We start from the raw sequence: 27,275 nt of genomic DNA on the forward strand, positions 1-27,275 counted from the left end.
AGGATGTGTCACTGTGATTTTTGTCAGATAGCTGAACAAGTGCTCAGTAAGGGGAAGTCCCCCCGCCCACTGCTGCTGCACTCAGCTCATTAACCTACCCACCCCCACCTCTTTCACATCCCTGCATACACACACACAGCCCAATTGAGTTCCACAGGACAATGTCATGCATCTGCTCTCTGAGAAAAAATATTGGTCACTTTGTTCAGCCTGGCCATTCATTGCTGTGCATCAGTGTAGAACTTATCTTCTTCTTGCCCTTTCGGCTGTTCCCTTTCAAGGGTCACCACAGCAAATCAGCTGCCTCCATCTAACCGTATCCTCATTATAGCCCAATTTCTACCAGTACCCTCTAGGTCAACAGCACGGGTAGCCAGTCCTTGTTAACCCAATGCCATAAATGAAAATAAAAGAGGAAAATAGAGTCTTTCAGATAGCAACTATCAACAGCAATCCAACATACTTCATATGGAAACCTGTATATTAAGATTTGGAATAAATTTTTGTATTAAAGAAAAAAAACATATACACTTTCTTTCTTAGTGTAATCTAGTCAGCAAAGGACATATACTAAGTGTTTACTGTACGAGTACACCTTTTTCTGGGTAAACAAGTGGGGCTTGAACACACCACAGTGATAAGCTCTAAAGGATATGTAGGGTTTGCTTAAGAGGGAGAGCTAACATGTTAAATCAGTTGAGTTTACACTTAAGTAACCAGGTTACAGTCTGCTTTCTTGGGAAAGCTTTATATCATGAAGCTGCTTTCTGAAATCAGAATAGGGCATTAGGCAACCTGATTATCCCAAGACAGAAATTACCCAGGGAATACTGATTTCTCTTTCATGTTCATCACCAGGTTTTTAATCAGCCTTTTTTAAACAGCACATGTGCATAGCCAAAGGCTCACAAAAGGGCAGTAAAAGAATAAATACGTGAGAGGTAATTTTTTTAGGGAGAAGCCGCTTTGTTTTTACATCAAAGTTTGGCCAAAGTCTGACTGAAAATGAAACTAACACAAAGTGCTTATGAATAAGTCGTTTTTCAATTATTTTGTTTTGTCAGACAAGTAACACTATGTTTCAGCTTTCTTTATTTTCTTGCTTATCCTCTTTTCAGTCATAAAACAGCATTTTCTACCATATATATCATTGTACAGTTTAATTCTTGGAGCCTTGACTACAGTAATAAACCACAGGTGGAGAAGAAATTAGGTATATACAGAGTTCCATTAACCAGGTTTCTTAAGTGCATTAAAACACAGTAACTCATAAAGCTGGTTTCTCTAAGGAACATGATACCCTGGTTGCTTAAGTACATGCAGCTGGCCTCCAACTAAGTTGGGGTCACTCTCTTGCTCAAGGACACTTTAACAAGTAACCAGAGGAACCTGAAATCGAACCAACAACCCTGGGATCATTGGATCTTGGCTCTGCCTGAGCCAAAAGTTGTCTAAATCAAGTCATGCAGAATACACCACAAAACCTAGGCCAATGAACATTCACTAACAGTCTGATGTTTACCCGAATACCGACCAAACAGCCTTAATCTGTTTTAGTATATAGTTGCAGCATCATCTATCAGACACATTACAGAGGCAGAAGAGAAGAGAAAGAAGGAAAGATAGAAGAATAGAGGCTTGACAAGGGTGGGCAGCTGCCAGAGATTCAAGACCAGAGCACGGCAAGATGTCACATCCTAACCTCTGGCACTGGAGACTTCTGTCATCTCCACACTTGACAGATCCTTTGTACTGCTGCTGGTTATCTACTTTATATAGAGAGACAAGGGGAAATATACAGTTGAACTCATTGTTTGTGTGATCACTTCAGTCAAAACATCTGACAGTGTGTGTCAGATGACATGTGATGCACATGATCCAGCTAATTTTTGATGATGTCTATGATGTTTGGCAGTATAACATTGGACACGAGGGAACCAAAAGTGAGTATCATAAAGGTCACATAGAAAGAAGGGTAAAAAAGAGTAAAATAGAGGTAGTGGAAAGCAGCTATTTGAAAGAAAAAAGTCCTAAGGAAGATATACACTCCCTTGTTCAACCCAATCAGCACGGGAGCCTAAATTCTACATCCCCCTGACACATAAGTCTTGCAACTTTAATTCATTTTTTTCAAGCCACCTTTCTGGTCTTAACATGAAATATGTATAAAATTCCTGTCAAATTAACTTTCAAAAACACAAGTGCAGGCAGTTATAAGATGATAATTGGTTTCAGACTAGTAAGTTTTGGAAATCCTGGGGTGCATTTTGACAAAGTCAGCACTGCATAGCCCAACCTCAAATATGTTGTCACTTGTTAAATATGTAAAGCTTAGTGGCTCCATGCTCAGACAAAATCAAACTGTTTTCATAATTAACTCAAATCTAATATATCCATCAAATTAATTCATCTGCATTTAATTTGTGGCTTAGGCTAGGACAAGTTGTCCAACTCCATAGAGAAATGGGCAGTGCCATGAGGTAGAACATGCCATTTTTGCCATGGTCTGCTGAACGTACTCCCATAATGCAACTAATGAAATCCCCCATTAAACTGTGGACAACTGGACTAATTGTGATATAATGGCCCTGTGAGGTCACAGTAGCAAGGTTTGGGTGTGCTTGCACATGTCAACCTACAAATGACATCAACCTAGAAATTACATAAGCAGAAGAGATGACAATAATCAACAACCATTAAATTAGATGTCATAGTTTTTATATGTGCCTGGACAACAGTGAACTTTTTTACTTGTTTGGCAATGTTTTTATCCAAAGCAGATAACTTTGGGTTTAGCTTCTTGACTTAGGATACTTCAACACGTACCATGTACCCTATTTAAAATGAATGAGGGGGCCAAAACGTTAGAACAACCTATTCTTAAAACGCACTTGTAAAAATAGAAATCATGGCAGAGCCACTGTATGGGATTGCACTGAATTGCACCAGTGGTCATACTGTTATGCCTGATTAGTGTATATTCCACATCCATCCATGTATATTCTATAATTACAGAATTCTGCAACTTACAAACTACAGCAGTGACATCACACAAATATTTCTATTATTTTCCTACAATCTGATAGGGTTAGCCTGACCTTTGTAATAGGTCTCTAAGATGAAGAGCCTTTTTTGTTTTTTTTTTCAAATATCAACTCAAGCAGTTGAACATTTCTCTGCTAAAACACATCTTAATCAAGGGTGGCCAAGACAGTCGTTTGACACCTTTACCTCAACTCACCCACAAATGCAAACAGCAATACATATTATTAATCTAATGGTCACAACTGCAGCCAGGAAGGTGCAATTAACTTACCCAAGAACAGTATGTAGAGAGGCAAAGCACGCATCCTGACGTCCAGCAACTCCCAACAGGGTATATAAGAGTATCAATAATGTCCGTATGACTGACAGGACTTTACAGTAACTAAATACTGTGTGACCAGACGGAGGAGTGAAGATGACTGTCGTCTCCACCACGGCAGGCAGCCTACAATTTCTGCATCCTCATTCGCTGAAGCTGCATCTTCTTGCTTTAATATAGCAAAGCGTCTCTTAACATTGGGCTCACCCTCCCCTCCCATTTGCGGGGGGGTGGGGGGGGGGGGGGGGGGGGGGGTTCCCTAATGTAATCTGTCTGTCTTGCTTTGTGGTCCGCTGCACGGAAATCGAAGAGGTATGAAAAGCCAAAAGGGTAATATTGTTCTGCTCAGGAGTCTGCCAACAAAGCACCCGCCCACACATCACTCTCTTTCGCTCTCACTCTCTCTCTCTCTCTCTGCTTTACTGTCAGTTCTCATCACGAGGCTTCACCATATAGAACATTCCACATACATCTCTTACCATTTTAAATTAATTTAACAAACATACTGTGTCTGACATCAGGATAGTACAGTATACTAAGATGAAACTATAGCAGAAATGTACAAACATAAAAATTCCCAAAACATCATTGTATTTTCCCATTTTTACTGATGCATTATATATAAATTCATTGTGACACAAAAGAAATAGCTTGGGTTCACTTTTAGATTCAAGGGTTTTATGCCAGGTTCAGACTGCATGATATAAGCCCGATGACAGCCCAACCTGACAGATATAGGGTTACTGGACTGAAAACAGGAATCAGTTGTTGAATCAGACCTGATTTTATCTCATAGTGTGTCTTGTGGATGACAGACACCTCATGAAATTCTAACACAAAGTGTAGCAGGACAGATTTTTTTTTCGGCTGCAATGTACTGGGTACTGAACACTCTTTTGCACACTGCACATATCTGTAAACATAGTGACTTGCTGATGCCTTGGGTTGAGCTGTGAGAAAGGTTCTGTATAGGTTCTGTAAAAGTTCTGTATAGCTGGGGCAACAAGTCTGCAACCTTTTTAATGTATCCTTGAGGGACAACATAATACAAAATTATACAAACAACCCAATAAGCACTTCACTAGTAAATCACCCATTATTATGTTCTCTATACAATTTTATACAATTATATATACTAACGATTATATAGACAAACTTAAAGCATAATGTTACAGTTGTGAAATACTATAAAACGCAGTGTTTGCAATTTCCTGGTTTTCTGCATAAATTATTCAGGATATGGCATCATAAATATCAACAAACTCTATTTCTAAGCTGGCAATACAAAGAGTCATGATCTTTCATGACTTTATTGAACATACAGTAATAGTGGAAAAAATAAGAGGTGTTTTAATAACTAATTGAGCCACGCTTGCCTTCAATATTCTGTATACTAGTGTTTCCTGTAGCAAATAGCAGCATGACCAAAAAACAAACACCACAGACACATGATCATATGTATGTTGACTGTGTATACCTTCTGAAATAGCATGGAGTGGAACAAAGGTAGGCTCATTAAATATGTATCTTGGGCTCAGCAGCCCCTGTGTTTCTCTTTTGTCTCTTCTTTGTCTTGCTTCATCGCTAAATTCTGAGGACATTATCATCACATTCACAAATACAAACATTTCTATTATTTATCCAAATGGCTTAATAATGCATTGTGTTTAGTATACTTTTTGTCCCTGGCTTACACATCTGGAACAACCTAAATGTAAATATTAAGACGTATAAATTGGTTATTTAACCTCTTAAGCTCTTATTTAGCAGCATCTTGATGTATGTACAGCATATCAATATGAAAAGAGGGGATGACCAATTTTACGCACATGAAGGACATATAGTAATCATAAAAAGTATTGGCAATTTTTGGAATTTCTTAGTTTTCTGCATAATGTGTCATAAAAATGCACAACATTTCTAAACTGATAAAAGACAAACAATCATGAACTCTCCACACTTACAAAAGAACCTGGCTGCAGACAAGATGGCAGACTGAGAGCCTTGGCAGGAAATTGTTGCTGTTTCTGGAAGTTGTTCACTACAGCAAGGAAGTTTCTTGATTTTCTTCTTTTTTCTGCATTATTCTAGTTAAATAGGGTCATTTTATCAGCTAAATATAAATACAAATGTATTTTTTACTAACCCTAATCCTAACCCTAAGCCCCACTTTAAAAATATATATTAATTTAGAGTTTTTTTTAAATGTTTAAAACTCAAACTTGTTTTTCTTATCTTAAAAAAGTTAACTTACAAAAAACATATTAAAAAATAAACAAGGTGCTTTGTATTTGTACCTAAACAAATTAACAAAATGGCATTTTCTGTCTCTTCATTATAACAAATGTTTCCTGATCAGTCCTATATTTTTGTAATCGTCATTTTGAGTTAAGACATTTAAAAAATTAAACATGGGAGTTGTGTTTTGTAAAATGACACTTTTTCCAATTTACCATTTGAGATTTGGCATAATCACAGCGTTTATGAAACTGAGCTTGCCAATTTTATTTATTTGGGATAATTATTTGAAATTTACATTTAATACCCGTATTTACAGTTTCCACTGAAAGATTCACTGCATGGCCAAAAAGTATCAAAAGAATCTTTTGAGGGGGAAGGAAAATTTTATCAGTCCAGTACATTTCAGTCTTTTAATTTATATTTGGCATTTCTTACTGTACAAGCTGACTCCCTGTAGCATGGCTTTTTCATGTGCCATCCTTTTCATGTTCTCACAGTTCTGCAACATGCCTGGAAACTTGGAAAACATGAACACAAGCTTTAATATGCATGATGCCAAACATTATTATTCTGAAGGGTGATGATATTTAAAAAATGATTTTAACATTACTTTATACACTGCAGCATCACCACCTGCAGCCTCCAATAATGACCATAAGATTCGATCAAGACCTTTACACATTCATTGTAAAATGCTACTGCACAAACACAATAGCATACTAGTAGTTAGCAGGAATTATCATATCACTATGGAGTTTGTAATCATGGTCAACCTGCTCAGAGCTCCCCCAGATGACATCATCTTAACTCCTAACAATAAAAAAGTCCTCAAAGTGATGTGTCTCCTAAAAGCAGAGAAATATTTTAATATGGAGAAGTCAGAGGGAAGTTTAAAAGCATTCATGTACATTTACACTGTAAACTAAAGTCACAGAGAACAAGTTGAAAATTGGTTGAAAATTGAAAGTCACCCTTTAATCCTGTTACTAGGTAAAACAACAAGTGTAACTTTCTGGCCTATATCTAATTCTTAACAAGTAGTAGGCTGAGTAGTATTGGAGTGCTCCTTTTTCTTTTCCTTTCGGCTGTTCCCTTTCAGTGGTCGTCACAGCGAATCATGTGCCTCCATCTAACCCTGTCCTCTGCATCCTCTTCTCTCACACCAACTAACTTCAGTTCCTCTCTCACTACATCCATAAATCTCCTCTTTGATCTTCCTCTAGACCTCCTGCCTGGCAGCTCCAACCTCAGCATCCTTTCACCGATATATTCCCCATGTCTCCTCTGAACATGTCCGAACCAACTCAATCTGGCCTTTCTGACTTTATCTCCAAAACATCTAACATGAGCTGTCCCTCTGATGTACTCATTCCTGATCCTGTCCATCCTCATCACTCCTAAAGAAAACCTCAACATCTTACGCTCTGTTACCTCCAGCTCTGCCTCCTGTCTTTTCTTCAGTGCCACTGTCGCTAAACTGTACAACATCTCTGGTCTCACCACAATCTTGAAATCCTTTCCTTTCATTCTCGCTTATACTCTTTTATCACACAACACAACTGATACTTTTCTCCACCCGTTCCAACCTGCTTGCACACGCCTCTTCACCTCTTGAGTAGTACTGGAGTGCATTTTATTAAAAGTAGCTTCTAATGTTTTCAAATAATTAAAGCAAATGTAACCTGCACTACTAAGCTAAAATATCTTTATAGAAACACCTGCAGTCCACTTAACTATATCTTTGCAAGTGGACACTAAATAAGTTTATCAATTGAGAATTTTTTTCAAAATGTTATTTTCAAATGAATTGTGTGTTTTGCTTGCCTTGTACCTCACTTGTAAGTCGCTTTAGATAAAAGCGCCTGCTAAATGACTAAATGTAAATGTAGGAAGACGTATATTTTGCATCTCGCTGATGGCAAGCCATTATGTAGAAATGTTTACATCGTTTGTGTGGGGCAGGATTATGGGCACATTATAAGAGGCAGTTATGTGCATAGCGTCGGACATGGAAGAACGTTTTTACGACAGTTGAGATCGGAAGACGGTCTAAGATGCAGATGGCGTGTCCGCGGATTTCGGTATGGGCTTTTACTACAGCCAGACGGCTTGACGCGTATCGTTCAGACTGCATTAGTGTGTTACAGAAAAACGTGCATTTTAGGAGTTTAATAAACTCATGTAAAGCAACGGGAACACGTCCCGAAATCAGTTCCAGAAGCGGTTTCAACTTTGCTTTTCAGTTGTATAGGAGAATCAGCATGACGTCCGCTATGATGTCCCAGAGAATGATTTGGGTGGACCTGGAGGTAATGTTATGTCGTATGATTAAACACGGTGCCAACTATTAGCTGTGTGGGTAACTTAATGCTAACCTTAACTACTTTCAGTTGACCCACGTTAACGAGCTAATGCTAACGTTACACTAAAGTGGTTAGCTAGATGTGCATGAAATGATGACGATGTTCACCCATTAAATTTACGTTTTTTTATAATGTTGTGCCGTTAACGTTAAAATTACAACTTAGAAAGTAGCCGTGTGTAAATAACGTTTCCTGGATAATGTAAATTACTGCATGGTCTAGCTAGTGATGGGACTAATTTAATTTCTCATGTTACAACAACGAGCATGCTAGAAACTAGCCAGAGTTTGCGACATCCATGTAAAATACCTCATAGTCAGTTAAACGGGGGTGTCTGGTAATCCCAGAAAGTCGTTCTTGTTGTCATGAATGTATCTGTAGAATTATTATACAATACCGGTCAATTCATTTTTTAATGAAGCCATGGACCTTACCATGTAATATTCTCACTGATACTTGTAGGGTTTGAGATGTAGCTCTTGGAATAGTTTTTTTGTTTTTTGTTGTTTCCCTGATTGTTGCACAGTCTGACCTTGGAGGAAATGTGCTGGGGCACCCCATTCCTGGGAAGAATGGCAACTGTCTTCAGTGCTTTTTATTTGTGAATATCATTGAACAAGAACATTGAACTTCAAATTTACATCAGCTTTCTAGTGACACTTTACGCACAAACACTTAAAGACAGCTATTGCAGCTACCAGTCAAATCATTCAGTCGTATCATTCAACTACTTCCTAAGTACACTGCCTTCAGTGTATAGAATATGTCCTTTAATCCAGTTGCTTTATCCTTTTGCCTTGATCCTATTTGTAATGTGTTTCCATTTTTCAACTATAGTAACAGTAACATTGCAGTTGAATATTGTAATTGCATGACAGTTACTGTTACTTAATCAATATGAAGAGAAAGGTGTTAACTTATTCAGAAATATTACTGAACAATTTGGATACATTTATTCAACCCCTGAAGTCAAACGTAATCCAACATTTAATGGAGTTGAAAACTGCACAATCCAAGAAAGATACATTCTGAAGAGGTTTCAGACAAAAGGATCGAGCTACTGGATTAGAGAATACAGTTATGACATTGATGGTAGAGACTGGTTATGTTAATATCTGGCCAAAAGTAACTTTAGCTAAGAAGTGGCTGGATGCTAACTTTGGTTAATGGGCAATTACATTTACATGTAGTCATTTAGCAGACGCTATAATTTGTATTTGTATTTTTATTTTTTTGTTTTTATAGAATGCATAATTGCATAGGGAGGTGTGGAAGAGTTCTGTTTTCAGCAGTTTTTTTTTTTGTTATAATGGGAGTGAGTTTGCTGAGTGTGAAGAGTTTGGTAGCTCTTTCAATCATCGTGGGATCATTGAGCTGAAGAGATTTGCTTTATGTCTTATGCATACTGGTAACCCCATTAACAGAGTGTTGCGATAATCAAAACAAGATATGACCAGTGCCTGTACAATGAGTTGGGTTGTATATTTTGTGAGGGGTCTGATGTTTCTGATATAAAATGTGAACAGACGAAGCAGCTGAGTGACTGTACCAATACAACACACTGGGACATTTTCCAGGAGGCAGCCTGCAGCAATGATCTCAACAATGTCACCAAATATGCATAGGCAGTCACTGAATAAATCAATAAGTGCATTGATGATGTGGTGTCTAGGATGACTCTGCAGAAATTCCCTAATCAAAAACCCTTAATCAATTGTTAGGTCTGGGGTGTATTCCAAGCACACAGTTGTTTTGACAACTACAACAGATGTGGATATCAACTTAGGAAGGCCATAAAGGATGGCAAGAGCTTCAACTCCATATTTTTAACTGTGTAAGGATAGAAAATGCAGAAATTTTAATTTATTTATCTTATATTTAGCTATATTTGTGTCTCTGCAGATTAACAGCAACAGAGGAAAAGGGGGGGAACATTTTCTTCGTTGTATGGACACATTAACAATACATTACAATATTGTAATCATTAATCGTAACCCTGTAATATATTTGACTACAAAAAACAAAAGATTACCAACTGTGATATTAGGTGGACTTTTAAAGTCAGAGGGAAGTCCATTAGCCCTTAAACTTTGTACTCATAGTATGTCACATCTTTCCATGAACATTTATTTCACACCTATCCCCACACTCAACTGCAAAGAATTCAGTTTATTTAATAATGTGTAAAAGTAAGTTTACACTTTAACCTACAATTGGTGGCAACTTAAAATGGTTAATTGACATAATATTCTGCCAGCATGTAACAGTCATAATTCCTACTACAACAAAAAACATCCTTGCTCTTTGAAGGAATGCTTCTTTTAAGGGCCATACAGAAATAAATCATCCTGTTTTGTTTTTTTGCTTGTTTGTTTGTTTTTAAGATGACAGGTCTCAACATTGAGAAAGACCAGATCATTGAAATGGCATGCATTATTACAGACTTGGACTTGAACATTTTAGCTGAGGTAATGAGAACATAAATACCCTTTTTTATTGGATACTTGGATTTCATTGCCTCTTCCATCTGTCTATCATAGAATTTAAACTGATCTGTTCTCAATTGGCAGGGGCCCAACTTGATAATTAACCAGCCAGACGAACTGTTGGAAGGCATGTCAGACTGGTGTAAAGAGCACCATGGAAAGGTAAGCAGTGGTCAGTGGCTTTAAGAGAAATTGAAAGTACTTCACACTGTCATGTGATAACACTTGATAGTTTAGTATCTAGCCCGGTAATAGGCTCTGCCAGAACATGCTCAGTTATTATGTTTCAGCAGACAGACAGATAGTGGTTTAGCATATTCTTAGCAATTAGCCAAACTTATTATGCTCAACACCTACATGTGGATAACTTAAGCAGAGAGGCAGACAGCTGAGAAACTGCATACACATCATCAAGGTTATAACATTTGTTAATCTCACTTAGTGGACTCAAGTGAAATTGAATTGCTAAAAATTGGTCTGGATTTTCTACCTACTCACTAGCATTTTCGAGGTCTGGACAGGTCACAACAAAACCTGTGGTAATCTGACTTAGTCAGTGACAGCTGCTATTAATTGTCAGTGCAAAACTGACATAGTCACATTGTACATGCCAATGAGGTCGCTGTCACTCCAAGAATAAAGTGGTCATTCATCAGTTGTGGGGTCAGCAGTTTGATCCCAAGCTCCTTCTGTCCTTTGGGCAAATAGCTAAAATGTTTTACTGGCTCGATAGCTCGATTAAGAAAAATGAAAAGGGCAGAGATTAGAAAAAAAAAAATATTATTTTTTTAGTAGTATACAAATAATAATAAGATTTACTTTACAAAATAATTTTTAAAAGTAGTTAAACTTCTTAAACTGCGACTCAGCATTCACTAATATCAGGGTCATAAAAAGTATCAAATGTTATTCCTGTGACTAAGGAATTTTGCTTTTGAATAAATTAAGAATTTGTTTTCAGATGGGAGGTTTTTTTGTTCAGAGGTTAAAATAATTAAATAATGTAATGTTATATCTGTATTTTTTTGTTGTTGATTGAGAAAGCTGAAGCAATGTCACATGGTGATAGTAACTGCTGAACTAAAGGAGCTGTTGCTACTGTGTGTACTGAGGACAAGCCTCGTGTAACAAATCAAACTGTATGAAATTCTTTCTTTTCTCATCTGTGGCTTATTTCAATCATGTAACAGTTGAAGTCTTCTTTTAAAGTAGTTTGTAACAGAAAGTGTCTTATTGTTCAGCCAGTCTATTTGTGTTTTAGTCAGGACTAACCCAGGCTGTACGGGACAGCAAAATCACACTGCAACAAGCAGAGTATGAATTTCTGTCATTTGTCAGACAGCACACCCCACCAGGACAATGTCCGCTTGCTGGTGAGTTACTTTTTAACACCTGCAGGAAAACTGTAATGCCACTTGTTGATATTAGTTATTCTGGTTCCTATAGTGTGATAATTTATTTTCCTGCAGGAAATTCTGTGCATGCAGACAAGAGGTTCCTGGACAAGTTCATGCCACAGTTTATGTACCACCTTCACTACAGAATCATTGATGTCAGCACCATTAAGGAGCTTTGCAGGTAAGTGGTTGTGTGACTGTGCAGTGTGTGATACCTTCACGCCGAGTTTTGGAAACTATTTTAGAATTCACATTCTCTTACACTTAAGGCATTACACAACATGAAAAAGACATCTTCCCAAGCAGCCACAAGCACACATCACTCTAACTAACTAGGATGTGTATTTACAATGTGTTTATTGTTAGGTAGAGCCAGTAAGCCTTTATACAGTTGATAAAATCACAATAACAAATAAGTTTAATATATAATAAATTTAATTAATATATTCTAACCAACTGGCATAAGGCAATGGTCACATACATTATTCACCTGCAAAATTCAAAATAAAACCTATTTATCATATGAACTCCAGGAAATGTCTGGAAAATCGTTTTATACATGTAGCACATAATGGTTGAATTTCCCAGTCTGCTAATCTCACAGACAAAAGCTGCCTCAGTGGACTGTTCACAACCCTCAACCCCACCCCCTGGGCTTAAACCCTCAACCTGTTAAACAAAAACCCAAAAAGCCTTTAATGAGACAAAATTAGAATTAGTCAAATATATGTAATATAAGTAGTATAATATATACTATAATATAGGGGTCTCCAACACGTCGCTCACAAGCATGTTCCAAATGGTTCGCCAAAGGGTTAATGACTCCTACTTAAATTTGAAAACTTAATTTGTCAAATTTGTCACTCGGCAAACTAGCGGTCCCATGTCTGAAATTCACAAGTGATTATTTGACATTTAAGATATAAAGAGAATTCTTTATTGTCATTGCAGATTTCTGTACAAAAAGTGTCTTTGAAGCAGTCCTTTTACAGCAGCATATGTAATTCACTGATGATCTTTTGTGCAGTGTAGGTGATATGCTGCAGGTCTTTCCTCTCCTCCAAGGTGCAGCTGGGTACCCACACTGTGCAGCCATAGCTTAGGACACTTTCTTTGGTTCATTGGTAGAAGTTAATCGGGAGTTTCTGTGGTAGCCAGGTTTTCCTGAAGGTCCACAGGAAGAAGAGTCTCTGCTGGGCTTTCTTCACCAGCTCCTTGGTGTTCACTACCCACGTTAGGTCCTCTGAGAGTTGAATACCAAGGTACTTAAAACTCCCACCTGTTCTACAAACTCCCACCTCTTCTACATTGATCACCAAGACTGACTTGTGTTGTGTTTTTGTGTTTATTGAAGTCAATGTCAAGCTCCTTTTGTTTTGCTGGTGCTGAAGATCAGGTAATTGTTCTGGCACCAGGATGTGAGGGCCTGGACCTCCTCTGTGTAGGCTGCTTCGTCATTGTTGGGTATCGTCTTGTATATGTAATTTGTGTTATGAATAGGAGAGCAGTCATGTGAAAAGTGGAACACACTGTGTTAGAGGAGATGAGGTCTCCAAGTCTCACGTGCTGTGGTCTGGAGAGAAAGTCCTTTATTCAACCACAGAGATGGCAAACCTGAAATCAACAAACGGCAATCTCGCATAGGTGTTAGAGTTCTCCAGGTGTGTAACAGTAGTGTCGAGCAGGATGGGATCCTTAATGCACCTATTGGTTTTATAGGCGAACTGGTCCAGGTCAGCAGGGTTGGAGGCCCTAATATATTTCATTGCCAGTTTCTCAAAGCATTTCATGATATTGGTGGTAGTGGTCACATGCTTGAATGATTATAAGTCTGTTGCACTGAGTGCTTCTGTACACGAATGATGTTCGCAGTCTTTAAGTTGGTGGGTACAGTGGCTTCTTTCAGTTAAATATGTGTCCAAACTGCAAAAATAAAATTAATCGCTCATGCACAAAGCCGCCGCTGGTACCCAAACCAGTACAATATACAATAGAAAGAAAGGCATACACACTAATTGCAAAAATACATGAAAAAATATTTTATGTGATTATTTATGTGAAATTGTGAGTTCTTGACACCAACATTTTGTCCCTGACAGCATAGCAATGTTTTGGTTTAGGAAAACTGCTTCATCAGTTTGTTAAGATTGAAATAAGCTTTCAGAATAAATGTGACAATACACGAGTGGCTCTCAGCCATGTTCATTGTGTAAAAGTACCTCTCAGGGGAAAGAAAGGTTGGAGACCCCTGCTATAAGTCTCAGAAACAAAAGCCATGTAACATGAGTTTTACAACAAATAGTTGAGCCTTACCAGTTGAAAAACACTTACACACACATACTAACTACTTTGACCCTTACTTTGTTATTATTTACTGTATATTTCAGCATATTTTCAAAAGCCAGTGTTGTTTAAAACACTTTTTTTTTCAGTACTTGTGAAACTAAGTGAGCGTGTAGCACACTTCACTGTGCCAAATCCTCCGTATGATTAAAAGCAAATGAGTGGGCGTAGTGATAATGTTATCACTCAGCTGCTCAATTAAACATTTCTTTATTAGTTGCACAGCTCAGATGTGTTTCAAACAAAACACCCATTCCCAATTTTTTTAATTTTAAATTATGTTGTGCCTCCTCGAGCACATTTATAAGCCACATGTGAGGATGCTTCTCGCTTGGGCGATCTCCCACTGTGAGTTAAAAATGCCACTCCAGACATTTTCCAAAGCTGAATTCTCCTTAGAATTTTTTTTTATTCATACATTCACTTTAACTTGAGTATATTATTTTCAACCACCTATGCACAGTGTTCACACGTCACACTTAGCTGCATATGGGGTTGTGTAGCTGCAAAATGCTCAGAGTTGCCATGATGACCTTTGAACTCCATAAAATAAAGATATTAGGTTAATGTTGTGGCTAATCTGTCTATATCTACTTAAACGTCATATGCCTGGAAAAACTAATTGAGCTTTCGTTTAAATATATAAACAGTTGTAAATCCTCTCAGGTCCTCTGGTAGTTATTCCAGAGAGAAGGTTCGCAGTAACTAAAAGCGTAAAGACTGACATTACATATTTGGAGAATGACTGCAAGATGAACACAGTTGTTTGGCTGGACTACAGTCAGATGCCAAACCATTAAAAACTTTATACACAACCAGTAGAATTTCAAAGCTACTTTTGTTGTACTAGGACCCATAAAAAAGGATTTAAGTACTCGAGAAATATGTTCATATTTGCTGTTTTGTTTAAGGAGACTAGCATGGGCCAGTTTTTCAGAATGTGTTTGGAAAAACTAAGATTGATCCTTTTCAAACCCCTAAAAATATGTGTGGACACACTCATCCATGAACCTTAGATTTAATTCTCGCTTCCTCCTGTGCAAATCTCATAGTGTCCTTAGACAACACACTGAAATTCGTGAGCCAACTGTAATAATGCTAAATAGTTTGCACTAAAATAGCATTTCCTTTTTCTGTTTTATTGGTACCCAAAATGCTCAGACTCCCATGATTGGTGGACAACTGCTCTACTTCTTGAGCCATAGTCCCCCACAGCTGCCCCAGGTGTCTAACAACTTAGCATAGGCATCAATAAAGTATATCAAAATAAAAAAAATATTTTATTGCTGTGTTTTGTTTAAATAAAACTTTAATGTCTGAAAAGGCATTGGTATATTTGTAATTTTGCCCTTTATAAGACCTTGTTATTCAAGCCCCACTGATTATATTGTGCTGAAAGTGATTTAAAGCTTCTCTACTTAGCAGTACGTCTAAAGAAGTGATATATAGGGATTGTATTGTAAAAAAGTTCGGCTCTTTTCACTGTGTATGATAATTTTAATCGTATAATGCAAAGTGATATTAATATCGTTTGCTTTTATTCCGTATGCAGACGGTGGTTTCCAGAGGAGTACAAAACAGTGCCTCACAAGAAAGCTACCCACAGGTAAATGACAAGAAAAATCTTAACATGCAATAAACGTATTTCGGCTTTGTTCTGCACGTTGATTTGGGATGAGTTTTTATACCGGATGCCCTTCCTGCTGCCGGATGCTCTTCCCGCTAAGATCCTCCCATTTTATCCAAGCTCGGCCTTGGTGGCTGAGCAGGGCCACACCTAGTTGGGCATTCTGTAATTCAACCCAATACCACCAGGCCCCCTGCAATTAGAAATGTAGTTATGCCTGGGATAATCACATTGCTTGAATAAAAATAAGTAGGTTAAAGCTCTGCAGAAGAAGTCTTTTCTCAAAAGTTAAAGAATTTGTATTATTTATTTATTTTTTTATTTTATTTTTTTGGGGGGGGCGGGGGTAATGAATGGCATTTTTAATTATACTCATACATTACATCAGGGGTCTCAGACACGTGGCCCTGAGGCCCATTTTTGCCCGCAAGACGATATTTTGTGGCCCGCAGGACAATATAAAAGTTTAATGTTAGTGAGGCCCGGGAGTTTAATATGAATGCCTCTTTAACGCGTTGTGTCCGGAAGGTCCTTTTTTGGTGCAAGCTGGAGCTGAGCGAACCTACCAATCACAGTGGTGTATACGTCTCCTGGGTCGGGCCATCGGCCTGGCTTGATGCTAGCAGAGAATCATTGCACAACTATGGAGGCACCCATGCAACATCACATAACCATCATACAATTACTACTTCTTACTGTGTTTGAAATGAGTATGTTTGACTTGGAGCTGGACGAAGTCAATGTTACCGGCATTAATGACCAACACCGATGTTCCGTTGACAATGTCACCGAGGGAAGAGGACTTCCGATGGGGCCACTCAGCCAGCTCCCGCCCGTTGTCCCGCTTTGGAATCAGGCTGGAGCCTCGTCAGGGGCTTAGCGCCTCAGTTCAGTCAACGGAACATCGGTGTTGGCTAGGACGTACCGCTGAATCCACTGGGGAAAGAGCCAGTAAATAACAGCTCCATGGCTGCATCCCATTGTTTGTATATAATAAATAATGGTGTCCCACTGCTATCTTTTGGATAGCTACTGCTACCGCTATCCTGGTACTTTCTACTGTCGACAGATGTTATGATATTCATGTCATCATGAAAGACATGACCCCTTCTTCCTTAATGTAAAAGATGCCCCTCCTGTGCTTCAAATGGAGCTCATTGACCTGCAGTGATCTCTGATCTCAAAACCAGGTAAAGGGAGGTGAGTGGAAAAGTAGACAAGCTTGTGCAACCCCCGGCTCCCCTGAGCTTGTGCCTTTTTGGGAGCACATATTTGTGCAAAAAGTTTTTATCTAACTTGAACTTCAATAAGTCCAAATACAGGTCCAGACTTACTATCATCTTCAAGCCATACTGAGGGTATCAGCTGCACTCTCCCTCAAGCCAAATATGGCTCAGCTACATGAGAGGAAGCGCTGCCAGGTCTCTGGCAACAAGAAGTAGGCAAGAGAAGCCATGTTCAGAAGAACCATTCTTGTTCATGTTCAGAAGAACCAATTGAAGTAACCTCATTACTCTTAGTAATGACGTTTGAGAAGATTAGTTTTTGTAACAAAGCTTTTTTTGTGGAATACTTGATGCGGCTCACCCAGACTCTACCTCTTGCAGCCCCAAGATAATTTGAGTTTGAGACCCCTGCATTATATAGTTGAACACATACAGGCACTAAAACCAACTCATGTTTGGTGTCAACTTGGATTAGCTGTTCGTCTGTGCCTTGGACCTCTGTGGACCAAAAATGATTAGTCACATCCAACAAATTAGGAGTATACAGAAAACAAGGGGAACCTCTTCTACCACAGCACTGCGTCCACAAAAAATATTGCTACATCTAAATCACGGTTGATTGTCTTCCCTTACAAGTAAAATACTACAGGAAGCAGTATTAAGCAAATGCACAAAGGCATTGTCAATACGATATACTGAATGTAACAAAAGTACAAAAAGCTCAAGCAGAATAAAAAGCTGTTAAGCAAGTATACAGGGCATGATTCCTTAAATATTTGTTATAAAGGAAAATGTACACACACATTTACAGCAATGGTACCTAATGATTTTTTTAGCATTTGTAACAAGAAATTTTAGACAAACCTGTTTAATCAACATCTCTTCTGCACATCTTTTGCTGCTGTGTTTAAGGTACATTTATTAATACCTTGCATACTAAACATAAACATTTTTGAGGAGCAATTAACTTGTATCCTATCTGACTTTCAGGTTGTAACTGCACATTGAGGTCATTATATATTCTGCTAGTGAAAAAACTCACTTTTGTTTTAACTACTGTACTGCAGCCTGAGCATCTGTACACACCATATCCGTGACTGAATGAAGTTGACTACCACTTGTAAAACACTGTTTTCTTTCATTTTACACCATTGATCATGTGGTGGGGGAGTCAATGCCCCCAGCTGCTCTTGCAAATTTCCCTGAGGATAATGGCATAGTAACATTTTGGGTAGGTTTTATAAACTCCAGGTAATTTTCTCATTTTCATTATATGTTCTTAATTGGTTGATGTGGAAAATGTTAGCCACAGTGCTGTGTACATTAACATGTTAAAATTAAATTGGAGAATATGGAAACAAACTTTTGGTGGGCTTTGTTCATTCACCAATGCTATTAGCATTTAATTTTAACATGTTAATGTACACAGCACTGTGGCTAACATTTTCCACATCATGATTAATCCTGGTGCAGCTGGCTGTACCATGATTAATCAATATGGTCCTTTGTTTTGCCTTTGCTGACTTTTAGGCATCATAAGTGTATTGCAAGAAATATTACACTTCTGTTCTTCTCCTTCAGAGCCTTGGATGACATCTTGGAAAGCATTAAAGAGCTGCAGTACTACAGAGCCAGCATCTTTAAAACAACAGAGGAGAAGAAGCGCAAAATTGTAGAAAACAAAGGCAACAACAAAAGTTAGCACAAAAGATTGTAATCTTACTGGATTCACTGATAGTGTCATTCATTTATTTGTAATTTTCTGCTATTATGATTTTAGTTTCTTTTCATATTTAGCTGCCCAATGATCTTTTTATTGGATATTGTTCAGAATGTATATTTCTTTAATGTTTTACGATTATGATTAATTACCTGGATCGGCTGTGTTCAGTCAGTCAGAAGCTGTGTGCTCACCCCTGATCTACTGAAGCAGCAAGTCCTAGCACCACAGGAACAACACTGGATGGCAATATTCACCTTATAGTACACTAATTACAAACTGGTTGTAATTTGAACAACAAAAGAGAGAGAGAACCAGAGATGTACCAGCAGAACAAGATTCTTCTGTAGGCTACGAAGAAAAAAATTAACTATAAATCTGTCTGCACTCTGCACGTATTCAGGGAAAGTACTAGCACAATGATGAACAATTGACAGTAAAGTTGCAAGAATATGCTACTAACTGGTACCTGTGTAGCCTATAACTCTATTTTTAGAGGCTTTACTGTGTGTAAATCAGACTAACTCATGGATGATTGGCTCAGGAGGTAGAGCAGTCTTCCAACAATCCCAGCGTTGTTGGTTTAACCCTCAGCTCCTCTGGTCACATGTCTAATTGTCCTTGAGCAAGACGCTGAACCCCAACTTAGTTGCTCCTGGTGAGTGTAAGCCAGCTGCATAGCAGATCCCCCATCAGCATGTGATTGTGAGTGTGACTGGGTACCTATAAGGTAGAAGAGTGCTGTTGGGGATATTTGAGTTTCAGGTGAAATTTATGATAATAAACTGTTCATGCTACAGTTTTTTTTTTTCCTTTCGGCATATCCCATGAGTTCAGGGTCGCCACAGCGGATCATTGTTCAGATGTTGCTTTGGCACAGTTTTTTTTACGCCGGATGCCCTTCCTGACGCAACCCTCCCCAATTTCTACCGGGCTTGGACCAGCACTGGACAGCTGGGGGGGGGAATGGGCTGTTAGGGGTTCAGTGTCTCGCCAAGGGACACTTGCTACAGTGATATTATATAATGAAAGTAGTGCATTTAAGTGGAAGCATGGAATGGTAATTTATTCATTTCTAACAATTTATTGATACGATATGTGTAAGTATACCACAACAAAAAATGTCAGTGTCTCAGTAACTTGTCAATTGTTAGGTGTCATCTGATGATGTCAAATTGTGAATCGCATGATGGCAGAAGAGTGTTAAAATACAAATTGTTATTGAACCAGAACATTTAGTGGTCGATCAAGCATGATTCATGAATTACGTTTTGATTTTTGCAGTTAATCACCTTGTTGGAGAACAGCATGTTAAGCAATAAGTACTAAAACATTAAACAGTGGACATATACATTCAAAAGTTTAGAGAAGGAAAAATTAAGTTCACCTGTTAAGTGTATTGTGCATTTTAGGTCCATTCTGAATTATCAATTGAAAGTCAAATATATCCCTAACTTTTTGTGAGTAGTATATAAGTGTAGACCATTTACATTCCTTTATACGTGAATTATGTTATCTTGTGGTTTGTGTGTGCAAACACTGTCTATAAACGTGTTTATAGACATTTTTCTTTTCTTGCACCAAATTTGTTAATGAAAATGAAACTTTTTTCTCATAGCTTCTTGCTCTGTTTTCTCTTTCCTTAGACTTTTTGCTTTTGTGGACCTTACTTGTTGCTTTAGATAAAAGCATTTGACAAATGACTAAATGAAATAAAATCTCGACAAAGCAATATAAATTGAAGTTAGAAATAAATAGATTACATTGTATTTATCCCATGTTCAGTATTATGTCTAAATAATATCATTGAATAATACATCTGCTCTGTTTTATTTCTCTGTATATTATTTTCATACAGTATGTTACATCTAAGCTTACACTGCTTGCATGCTTGGGTAATAAAATGATTAAATAACTACTAAACCATCACTTGCGCAGGCAATAGATTTCATAAGTCATGCAGTTAAAGAGATCACCTGAGTGCAGTGGTTTTTAAAGTATTTTAGTATAATTACATCTGTACCTAAAATATTCATTTACAAGTTAATCAGTATCCAGCAACAACTACACCATGAAGACAAAAGAACACTGCATGCAACTGTGTAAACTGAAAGGCAGAGGTCAGGGAACAGATACAAGAATGTTTTCAAGTAAATGGTAAATGTTCTGCACTTCTATATTGCTTTTCTACCTATTGGCACTCAATGCGCCTTATACTGCTTCTCATTCACCCATTCTCACTCACAATCACACACCAATGGGGGAGAACTATACAGCTGGCTCACTGGGATAAACTGAGTTGGGGTTTGGTGTCTTGCTCAAGGACACAGTCACAGCAAGTCACTTAATATCTCTTGGGAGTACAGTTAAATCCATTGTTAATAAATGAAAGAAATGTGGCACAGGTATAAATCAGGCTATCCTGAAAAACTGACTGTCCAAGAAGGAAATAAGTGAAGAAGGCCACCAAATCACCTATGACTCCTCAGAATGAGTAACAAGTTCCAGCAGCTAAGATAGGAGAGACTATACGACTGTGGCGCAGGAAGGTAGAGCGGTTGTCCACCAATCTCACAGTTGTTGGTTCAATCCCTGGCTCCTCTGGTCACATGTCAAAGTGTCCTTGAGCAAGACACTGAACCCCAACTTAGTTGCTCCCGGTGAGTGTTGGCCAGCTGCATAGCAGCTCCCCCATCGGTGTATGAATGTGTGTGTGATTGTGAGTGTGATTGGGTAAATAAGAAGCAGTGTAAAGCGCTTTGAGTGCCAATAGGTAGAAAAGCGCTATATAAGTGCAGACCATTTATACAGACAGCAACTGTTACCCAGGTTCTTCACAACTTAGGCTCTCATCTAATTGTCAAAAAGTTGTCTTATTCAACCACAGAACTATTGCCTAATTGTTTTTTGTATGTGTTTAAAAGTACCTCAGAGTAAGTTTAACATATGTTAACTATATGTTTAATATACATGCTATTATATGTATACTAAGTCTACAGTAATATCCATGTATTACAGTACAGTTAAGAGCTTTCTGGCACTTGTTTTCCTGGTTCTAAACTGCCATTCTGAAGTTTATTTTTATAAGCATTACTGAATATTGTGTAGGTTATTGAGGCAAGCTCTCTTTTAATGCCTTTAGTGAGAAAAGCCGATGTGATACATATGCATTTGAAGCTTATGCACTTGTCAGTGTATACTTTACTGCAAAATGAGACAAGATTCACACAAGAAAACGTTTTTAAAAAACCTATACACTTTTCAATTCAATTCAACTTTTTTCACCTTTATTTATATAGCGCTAATTCACAACAAAGTCATCTCAGGGCACTTTACAGAATAGTCAAGATTATAAAGATGTATAGAGAGAACCCAACAAATCACCTTGGAGCAAGCCATAGGCAACAGTGGAGAGGAAAAACTCCCTTTAACGGAAGAAACCTCCAGCTAAACCAGGCTCAGGGTGGATGGCCATCCTCCTTGACCGGTTGGGGTGAGTGGAAAGGGGAGAGAGAAAAGAACAGAGCAACAAAAGCAACAACAAAACATTGGGCAGGTTGGTAGGACCAGTAGCTGTACACTGGAAGACACACAGCTTCAAAGCCGGGGACACCTGCAGAAAGTCAAAAATAAGTCCAAGGTTCCCCACAGCAGTATTGGATGCCAGACTTATGCCATTTAGAGTAACGATATGATTGGACATCATATCTCTGAGATTTTTGGGCCCAAATACTATGACTTCAGTTTTGTCTGAGTTTAGAAGTAAAAAATTGTGGGACATCCAGGCCTTTATGTCTTGTAGGCAGGCTTGAAGCTTTATTAACTGATTATTTTCATCTGGTTCCATAGATAAATATAGCTGGGTATCATCAGCATAGTAGTGGAAATTTATGGAGTGCTTTCTAATAATGTTGCCTTAAGGAGACATATATAAAGTAAAAAGAATTGGTCCTTACACAGAGCCCTGTGGAAAGCCATAGCTAACCTTTGTGTGCATGGAGGATTCATCATTAACATGAACAAATTGAAATCTATCAGATAAGATTTAAACCAACCTAGTGCAGTTCCTTTAATCTCAATTTCATGTTCTAGTCTCTGTAATAAAATGTTATGATCAATGGTATCAAATTCAGCCCTAAGATCTAACAGAACAAGTATAGTTGGAATAGGGTCTAGCAGACAGGTTGTTGGTTTAGATGAGGTAATAATTGAAGTTAGCTCAGAGAGATCTATGGGTAAAAAGTAGTCTAACAGGGAGTGGGGCCTTATCGATGACTCTAGCACTGCTGTACATGAAGATCTATCTGTAATTTTTAGGGGGAGGATCTGGTGAATTCGTTCTCTAATAGCTACAATTTTATTCATAAAGAAAGTCACAAAGTCATCGCTGCTCAGAGTTAAGGGAATAGTAGGCTCAACAGAGCTATGGCTCTTAGTCAGCCTGGCTAGAGTGCTGAACAGAAACCGCTGGTTGTTCTTGTTTTTTTCTATTAATGATGCCAGAACAGCATATTATTATATGCTGTTCTGGCATCTCGGAGAGCTTTTTTGTACATTTGTAAACTTTTTCCATGCTAAATGAGATTCTTCTAGATTTCTGCAAAGCCACTTCTTTTATAACTTTCGTGTTGCCTGTTTTAAGTTGCGTGTTTGCAAACTATACCATGGAGATCACCTCTTCTGGTTTACTGCCTTCTTTTTCAGAGGGGCAACACTATCGAGTATTGTACGTAGTGAGGCGGCAGAATTGTCAACAAGATAATCTACTTGTGCAGGAGTAACATTAAGGTGGCTACTTTCCATTGTATTAACATATGGTGAAGCAAATGATGAAAGAATAATTTCTTTAAATTTGTTGACAGCTTTTTCACTTAAGCATCTGCTATAGTGAAATTTTTCCCTAACTGTTGTATAGTCCCTTATTGTAAATTCAAAATGTTATTAAAAAATGGTCAGACAGAAGAGAGTTGTGAGGAAATATTGTTAAATTATCCGCTTCATTTCCATACATAAGGACAAGGTCTAAAATGTGACTAAAACAGTGAGTGGGTTTATTTACATTTTGGGAAAAACCAATTGAATCTAATAATGAATTAAACGCAGTGTTGAGGCAGTTACTGTCAGCATCTACATGAATGTTAAAGTCACCCATTATAATGACTTTATCTGTACTAAGCACTAAATCAGATAGAAAAATCAGAAAATTCAATCACAAATTCTGAATAAGGGACTGGGGGACGGTACACGATGACAAATAGTGGTTTTTGAGTTTTCCAGTTTGGGTGTGAAAGGCTAAGAGTAAGGCTCTCAAATGAGTTGAATGAGCTATGTTTAGGTCTAGGGTTTATTGATAAGCTACAATGGAAGATTGCTGCAACTCCTCCACCTCGGCCTGTGCTTCTAGGAACATGATAATTAATATGACTTGGGGGGGTTGACTCATTTAGACTGACATATTCTTCCTGCTGCAACCAAGTTTCAGTGAGACAAAATAAATCGAATTGATGATCGCTTATTAAGTCATTTACTGACAGAGATTTAGAAGAGAGATCTGATATTTAATAATCCACATTTAATGGTTTTAGGGTTTTGTTCTGTAAGGAGTAGTCTTACCTTTTATTAGGTTATCATGATTAACTCCTCTTGTTGTCGATTTTAGTTTATGTAATTTAGTTGGTCGGGGAACAGACACACTCTCTATAAGTATGTGGGAGTTGTGGGGGGGGTGACGGTTGTAAGGATACTGCAGAGAGGCACGTAGGACTGGATCTTTGCATCCTAGGCTCAACTCTGTATTGTCATTCTTTTGGTTGTCTAATAAAACCAGCTATATTTCTGAAAAAGAAAGCTGCACCATCTAAAGTGGGATGGATGCCATCTCTCCTAATCAGCCTAGGTTTTCCCCAAAAACGTATCCAATTGTCTATGTAGCCCCCATCGTTCGGTGGGCACCACCTAGACAGCCAGCGGTTGAATGACAACATGCGGGTGTACATGTCGTCACTGGTCAGATGTGGCAGGGGTCCAGAGAAAACTACGGAGTCCGACATTGTTTTTTGCAAAGTTACACACCGATTCAACGTACATTTTAGTGATCTCAGATTTGCGTAATCAGGCGTCATTAACTCCCACGTGAATAATAATCTTACTGTATTTACGTTTATCTTTAGCCAGGAGTTTCAAATATGATTCAACGTCGCCCGCTCTAGCCCCAGGAAGACATTTGACTACGGCCGCTGGAGTCTCTAACTTCACGTTTCTGACTATAGAGCTGACAATTACCAGAGTTGGTTTCTCAGCGGGTGTGTCGCTGAGTGGGGAAAATCGATTAGAAACGTGAACCGACTGGTGGTGAACCTCGGGCGTCTGTTTAGCATTAGATCTCTTACGGACCGCTACCCAGCCGGACTGGCTGCTCGGGAACTTCCGGGGGTCAGCTAGCAGGGGCTGCGCTAGGTCGGCCCGCACCAGCTACCGGGGCCTGACTAGCTGAGTTGTTCCATGGTGCGGAGCCGCGCTTCCAATTCCGTGAGCCTCGCCTCCAAAGCTGCAAAAAACCTTACACTTGTTACATATACCATTATCACTATAAGAGGCAGAGGAAAAACTTAACATGAGACACACCGAGCAAGTGAGAGAAGGGGAGACAGAGAAGCCATTGCTAACGGATGACTGCTAAGCTAACGAAGTTAATACAGGTGAAATCTGGAATTTGTAAACTTTAGCTGCTTATGTTTTACAAGAGCAGGTGCTTGTGTAACACAAGCGTATGTCACGACTCAAGTATTAATTCATGTGTGAAGGAATCACTTATTTAAGTAAAAATAAGAGCAACAATTAATCAGTAAACATTGCTTCGGTAGAAACCCAAGAGTGTACAGAAACAGGAAGTGACGCCATACGCTTACCGCTCGAGTCCGCCGTGCATACAGAAACCTCAATCTGTACCCTCCTTTTGTATTTTTTTTTGTTTTGTATTTCTATTATATAATAATGTTGTAAATTGATCCCTGATTTGATTAAAGTTTTCCAAAAAATGCCCTGATTTTCTGTGCAGCTATTTAGGTGTGATTTCAATCCAGGCCTTTTATACTGCAGAACTTCCCAAAGATCTGCTGTGCTGTTTGGCCAGTGTTTTCAAACTAAATGAGGTTCAGATCTAGTCACTGAGCTGGTCAAGGCACCAATAGTATTCCAGCAGCTAATTTCTTCAGATAATTGTCACACAACCGGGAAGAATGCTTGGGGTCATTGTCTTGCTTAATAAACAAAGTAAACCACGATTATGGGGAATGACATGCATCCTCAGCATAGAGTGGTATCCATTGTGATTGAGGATTTCTTTCACACAATGCAGATCACACTCTCCCCTTGCCAAACATCCCCAGATTACCCCACGTTCACACACACATGATTTCTCCAACCCTTTAAGATTAGCCCTTAACCATTATCTTAAATTAAGGTTCGGTAATTCAGAATTTGGAAATTCAAGTCTCTGGTGAAATAAAAATTTTTATTTCACCAGGGATTAATAATAAGATGAAGAAGAAAATAGGCTAATCCAAAATGTAAATTAAACACAGTCAATAACAATAAAAGGTGGTGTGTAGTGTAATTATAATGCAGTACAGGAAACAAGATGAGTAATTTAATAGACTACACCAAGTCCAGTTACAGTTGCAAAAGGTTGTTCTTTGAGTCTGAAACCATTCTCACTGCATATTGTCTACCGACAATAGAGTCATGTCCAAATTTGCAGACAGCAATTTTTATTTATTTATTTTTTTATTAGTTACAAAGACAGCTGGTCAAAATTATAGGCATTGTAGCTAATGTCTGGGCAGTACTCTAGATCTTCAACACAGTCAAGGAACAAGCAGCCTAGAATTGCCAGTCAACAGCTGAGAAAACACTTGGGTTTTAAGAAAAAGCGCTGGAAAGCCTCACAATTGGCTGTCTTTTTATGGGTGGAATTTTGCTAAATCTTGCCTTCTGTAAGATTAGTGTGCGTAAAATGATTCGTCTGTATTGGGAGGTTTTACTGGCCCTCAGCTTCGGCTCCCAGACTTAGCCTTACAGGCAGTGTACGATTCAGCTCAGTGTGGCTTACAGTCCATGCTCATGTTTAGTGAAGAACACTGAAGCTCCGAGGCTGGTCAGTAAAGCCAGTGTTGCATGGACTGTGGTGGTGGCAAACAAGGAGTTTGTTATGGCCCACCAGTGGGATGATCTTCACTTCCAGGGTCACCTGACCTCAGACCAGCTGTACAGATGTATGTTTTATATGTGAGGTAAAGGACAAATCCTGGTCAAAAATAACTCCAAAAATGGGTGACATTACATCCAAAGCACTGATCCCGGATGCCTCTCCAGCACTCTGCTCCGATCTTCTAAAACTCTGCACTGAGATAAAATATTTTAAACAGATTGTCATCAATCTAGATTGAAGTGGACTGTAGCTATAGATTTTACTAGTGATGATCTTTGCTCTAGTAAAGCTAAAAGTAT

General features: G+C 38.4%; 2 protein-coding genes across 3 annotated transcripts in view; one reads left to right on the top strand and one right to left on the bottom strand.

Annotated features, from left to right (window-relative positions):
* LOC137109268 (CXADR-like membrane protein) overlaps positions 1-3,606 on the bottom strand; it is a 45,287-nt gene extending 41,681 nt beyond the window's left edge. The window contains exon 1 of the mRNA XM_067494864.1: positions 3,317-3,606. Coding sequence (XP_067350965.1) covers positions 3,317-3,350 — 34 coding nt within the window. The 5' untranslated portion in view covers positions 3,351-3,606. The remainder of the gene's footprint in view (positions 1-3,316) is intronic.
* Positions 3,607-7,581: 3,975 nt separating this feature from the next.
* On the top strand, positions 7,582-20,696 carry smfn (small fragment nuclease). 2 transcript variants are annotated; one of them, XM_067494866.1, is made up of 8 exons: positions 7,582-7,686; positions 10,353-10,436; positions 10,539-10,616; positions 11,716-11,827; positions 11,924-12,032; positions 15,747-15,800; positions 18,629-18,744; positions 18,939-20,696. In XM_067494866.1, the coding sequence occupies exons 1-8, from the start codon at positions 7,660-7,662 to the stop codon at positions 18,965-18,967; spliced, it is 609 nt and encodes a 202-aa protein (XP_067350967.1). In that variant the 5' UTR covers positions 7,582-7,659; the 3' UTR covers positions 18,968-20,696. The 2 variants fall into 2 exon arrangements, with proteins under 2 accessions (XP_067350967.1, XP_067350966.1); XM_067494865.1 differs by having other exon boundaries at positions 7,624-7,914.
* The last annotated feature ends 6,579 nt before the right edge of the window (positions 20,697-27,275 follow it).

The sequence above is a fragment of the Channa argus genome, chromosome 24, assembly GCF_033026475.1.
Source record: "Channa argus isolate prfri chromosome 24, Channa argus male v1.0, whole genome shotgun sequence".
Lineage (NCBI taxonomy): Eukaryota > Metazoa > Chordata > Actinopteri > Anabantiformes > Channidae > Channa > Channa argus.

Coding starts and splice junctions, on each gene's coding strand:
- smfn (XM_067494865.1), top strand. CDS start 7,660: ATGCAGATGGCGTGTCCGCGGATTTCGGTATGGGCTTTTACTACAGCC. Junction 10,437..10,538: donor ACTTGAACATTTTAGCTGAG/GTAATGAGAACA, acceptor CTCAATTGGCAG/GGGCCCAACTTGATAATTAA. Junction 12,033..15,746: donor ACCATTAAGGAGCTTTGCAG/GTAAGTGGTTGT, acceptor TTCCGTATGCAG/ACGGTGGTTTCCAGAGGAGT.